General features: G+C 21.5%; 1 protein-coding gene across 1 annotated transcript, besides 13 other annotated features; it reads left to right on the top strand.

The window, feature by feature from the left end:
• Positions 1-54: part of a microsatellite that runs on past the window's edge.
• Positions 1-180: part of a microsatellite that runs on past the window's edge.
• Positions 116-240: a microsatellite.
• Positions 241-341: a sequence feature (AT_rich).
• A 27-nt stretch (positions 342-368) lies between these two features.
• Positions 369-484: a microsatellite.
• Positions 460-1115, top strand: EDI_331560 (uncharacterized protein; the record flags this gene model as incomplete). The annotated part of the gene is made up of 2 exons (XM_001737633.1): positions 460-689; positions 782-1115. 2 exons carry the CDS (start codon positions 460-462, stop codon positions 1113-1115), a joined length of 564 nt encoding a protein of 187 aa, XP_001737685.1.
• A 35-nt stretch (positions 1116-1150) lies between these two features.
• Positions 1151-1222: a sequence feature (AT_rich).
• A 46-nt stretch (positions 1223-1268) lies between these two features.
• Positions 1269-1430: a microsatellite.
• Positions 1431-1434: 4 nt separating this feature from the next.
• Positions 1435-2033: a repeat region.
• A 60-nt stretch (positions 2034-2093) lies between these two features.
• Positions 2094-2490: a repeat region.
• Positions 2463-3434: a repeat region.
• A 3-nt stretch (positions 3435-3437) lies between these two features.
• Positions 3438-4018: a repeat region.
• A 6-nt stretch (positions 4019-4024) lies between these two features.
• Positions 4025-4065: a sequence feature (AT_rich).
• A 4-nt stretch (positions 4066-4069) lies between these two features.
• Positions 4070-4638: a repeat region.

Here is a 4638-nt window from a genome sequence, read left to right as displayed (position 1 = left end):
TAACTTATTCTATTTATTTTTATATTTTTATATTATTATTATTGTATAATTACTTGTTTATAATTTATTGAAATGATTTAAATTAATGTAAATGAATGTAAATATGAATTAAATAATTTTATATTTTATTATTTCATTTATTTATCATTCTTCGTTATTTGATATATTATTTTATTCATTGTTAATTTATGATTTGAATATTATATTTATCATTTATCATTTATTTTATCATATTTTATTAATTATTGAAATAATATATAAAATAAAATGAAATATATAATAATTATGAATTTATTAAAAATAAAAATAATTTCATTTTATTTTATTTCTTATTATTTAATGTTTTTCATAACAAATATCAATTAATAAAAATAGAATGATGATAAATAATAAAAAAGAAGAAATTAAAATATAAAAATAAAAGAACAATAAATCAAACTAATAAACAATAAATCAAGAATGAAAATAGGATATAATGAAATAATGATAACATCAATGTATTTTGATGACATTAAAGATTTTATTAATTTAGAAATAGGAATTAAAAGATTTCAAGGAAATATTGAACGATTTCATTTTAATCCAATTCCATTAAATGAATATTCAAGAAAATTATTTGCTAATATTGAAACATTTCATATTTATAATAAATATGATGAAATATTTAATGATGGAAAATATTTAAACAAGTAATATGGTATTTAGTAAGTTATTCAACACATTTAAAAGAAAAAGAACAAGGAAATATCTGTAAAAATATAATATATACATATGAAGATAGAAATAAATATGGGAATATAATATCATCAGAAGTTAAATCACTTGGATATGAATGTTTTTATAATGGTTATGAATTAACAACAATTAATATACCATCATCAATAAGTGAAATAGGATATTATTGTTTTGATGGATGTTCATCATTAACATCTATTAATATACCATCATCAATTAGTAAATTAGGAGATAGATGTTTTTATAAATGTACATCATTAACATCAATTAATATACCATCATCAATTACATCATTTGGATGGGGATGTTTTTATAAATGTGGATGTGAAAAAGAATTAAAGAAAAATAAAAGAATACCAAGAAATTGTTTTAACAAATGATGATAAATGAAATAAAAGTACAATAAATGAAATACAATATAATTTAAAGTAGAAATAAATTATAACTGATTATCATTTATATTATTATTATTCTTTTCTTATTTATTCATTTGGATATTATTCTTTTCTATCTTATTGATTGATATATCATTCTTTATATTTGTTTTATAATTCTCTTTTTATTCTTTATTTCTTTTTATTCTTTATTTTATTTCTTATTCTTTCTTTTTTTATTTCTTTTTTTATTTCTTTTTTTATTTCTTTTTTTATTTCTTTTTTTATTTCTTTTTATCTTTTATTTTATATCTTTATTTTATTTAGATTCGAAGGTAGCACGTCAGAGACACCACACAGAACACTAAAATATTTCCTTCCTTCGATTCCCCCAGTTATGGACTGGTTATGGCGTTGTATTTGGTTAGAAAAACATCTTACCCAGTACTGCAAGAATAGCAGTGTTTATTAATTACAATGATGGGATATCATTGACAATAAACGAATGGGTATTTATAAAGATGTTATTATTACTTGTTAGAATACAAGTATAATTGATAATATAAGAAAGATTATCAAAGGAAAAGGGTCAAGTGGATGAGGCTAAAAGAATATTAGCCCAAAGCAATACAGTGGTAATTATATATTCTCCTTAAAATAATAAAATAAAGAAGAAATTTAAACGCATCAAAATTAAAAAGAAATTTAATAATGAATATCTAAGTAAAGGATGTTTAAAATACTCTATTCCATATCAAATAAATGAGAAAATGAAATTATCATAATTCAACAACTGGAAGCAAAGAATAAGGCAATAGTTGAAGAACAAATACATTTAAAGCAAATTGACGGGATTAGTTAATATCCTCTGAGCAAGGAACGGTAGAAAATATTTCTATTAATACTCAATTATCTACTTTTTATTATTGATTCAAATTATTTTGCCCCTTTTTCTTTTTGTGGGGTTTTTTATTTAGATTCATTATTTCTTTGCTTATTTTGGTTCTCGTTAATTATCATTTCTTGTTTTTTGATATTCAGTGTTTTGCTCTTTTTTCTAATATTGTATTTTTCATAATGTAGTTTTATTCATTTATATTGTCCATGATGATGATGTCCTCAGTATTTGTTGGTATTTATCATTAATGTTATTGTTTTCTTCTTCTTAATTTCTGAAATAAAAAATAAATAATAATTTATTGATAATTTGATATTAATTGATTTTGTTCTTCGTTTTCTCTTTGTGTATGGTCTAGTTCTTTTCTTGTTATTTCTGCAATCTCAAAGTTTTGAATCGCACTTTTTTGATATACAGAGATTTGATTTTATTTATCTCTTATGTTCTTCTTCATCACATCATCATCATTCTTCTTCATCTCATAATTAACTAAGAGAATAATGATTTCATCGTTATGCGTTATTTCTATTTATATTTCATTTATTTTTGATTGTAATGTATTATTTTCCTCTTTTAATTTAGAGTTTTCTTTTCTTATTTCATTACATGTATTCTGAATATTGTTCATTTGTGTTTTCATCTTTTCTATTTCTTCTTCAAACTCTTTTCTAATTGTGTCTCATGTTTTTTGAATCATTTCATTTGAAATAGTTCGTTCTTCTTCTTTCTTTTTTGATTGAAGTTATTTAATGATTTCTTCTAATTCTTTAATTTTATTTTGAAGTGTGTTAATTTCTTCTTTGTTGCCTTCTTCTTCCTTTTTCTCTTCTTTATCTTGTGTTTTCCCTTTATTTTCTTTTTCATTTATTATTCTTGCAGCTTTACATCTATCGTTCATTTCTTTGTTTCGATTTTTGTTTTTGATTTCTTCTTCGATTGTTTTAATATCTTCACTTGTCCAATCTTTTGTTTTATCTTTGAATTCTTCTTTGATTTTCTCTAGTGTTTTCTTCTTTCTTATTGAATATACTTCTTGGAGAATATTATACCATTTCTTTTCTTTACCTTCGTACTTTTTAAGTATTTCTTCGTATTCTCCTTTTTCCCATTTTCTTGTTATTCTTTTAATTTTCTTTTGAATTTCATTTGTTGTTAACCATTTAGATTTGTTATTTGTATAATGTTTATTATCATTATACTTGCCTTGTTTTTTATTTGTTTTTCTTTGTATTCTTCTTTTTCTAAACCCTTTTTTCTTGTTATTTCTTTTATCATAATTATTATGCATTTTATTGCTATTGAAGTCCTTTCTTTTCTTTGAACTTGAATACCTGTGTCTTGTTTGATTTTCTTTACAAGATTCTGTGACATTACTCAATAGCCATGGCAACAAAATTTGTTATATACTCTGAATTGATAAAAGGATCGCAATAAAAAGTAGTTAATTAATGTTAATAATTTCATTTTATATTGTTCAGTGGAGATTAATTAATCCATTTCCTTTAAAAGTGTTTGTTCATCATCTATTAGTTCATTCTTTGATTTTAGTTGTTGAATTATGATAATTTTCTTTTCTCATTTTTGATATGGAATAGAGTATTTTAAATATCTATTATTTAAATATTCATCATTTAATTTCTATTTGATTTTGATGAGTATTAAAATTCTTCTTTATTTTCTTATTTTAAGAAGAGTATATAATTACTACTGTGCTGCTTTGGGTTAATATTCTTTTTAGTATCAACCACTAGACCATTTTTTTGATAATCTTATATTATCAAATATATTTGTATCATATTAAGTAATAATATCATCTTTATAAATACCTATTCGTTTATTATCAATGATATCCCATCATTGTACATAATAAACACTGCTATTCTTGAAGTATTGATTATGATGTTTTTCTAACCAAATATAATATTATAACCAATCCATAACTGGTGTATTTGAATGATGATAATATTTTAGGGTTCTGTGTTGTGTATCTCTGACGTGATACCTTCGAATCATAAAGAATAATATAATAATAATAAAATTAATAACATTTAATTTAATGAATAAAATGAAATGACGTTTATTAAAATAATAGAATGATAAAATAATAAATAAAATGAGTATTATAAACGTGTATTTAGTTATTTAATCATCTGATTTTGATCTGATATTCATTAAATTAAAATGGAAGAGTTAATAAACAAGAACACTCATTTCTTTAAAGAAGAAGTAGAAACAATTCCAAATATTCAACAATCAATTGATGATATTAATAAACATTATCAATATTATTTAGGAAGTATTAAAAATGAAATATTTGAAATAAAACCAGATGAAACATATTCAGAAGCTATTAAAAGAGGAGAAGGAATATTTGATAGGATGGATGAAACAGAAAGAAGAAGAAAACTAATAATAGAAAAAAGTCAAGAAACAATTAAAAGAATAGAAATAATAAAGAATAAAATGAATAAAATAATAGAAGAATGTAATTCAGATGAAGAAATACTAAGTACAACAAGGAATGAAATAATCAATACAATCATTTCAATTGAAGAAATGATCATGAAAGATAAACTATTCAGAACACCAAAAGAAAAAGATAAAATCACACAAGAATTTAATAAGAAGAAA

Source organism: Entamoeba dispar, genomic scaffold (assembly GCF_000209125.1).
Source record: "Entamoeba dispar SAW760 scf_1105229460721 genomic scaffold, whole genome shotgun sequence".
Classification (NCBI taxonomy): domain Eukaryota; phylum Evosea; order Mastigamoebida; family Endamoebidae; genus Entamoeba; species Entamoeba dispar.
This window is presented reverse-complemented; position numbering and strand designations above follow the sequence as displayed.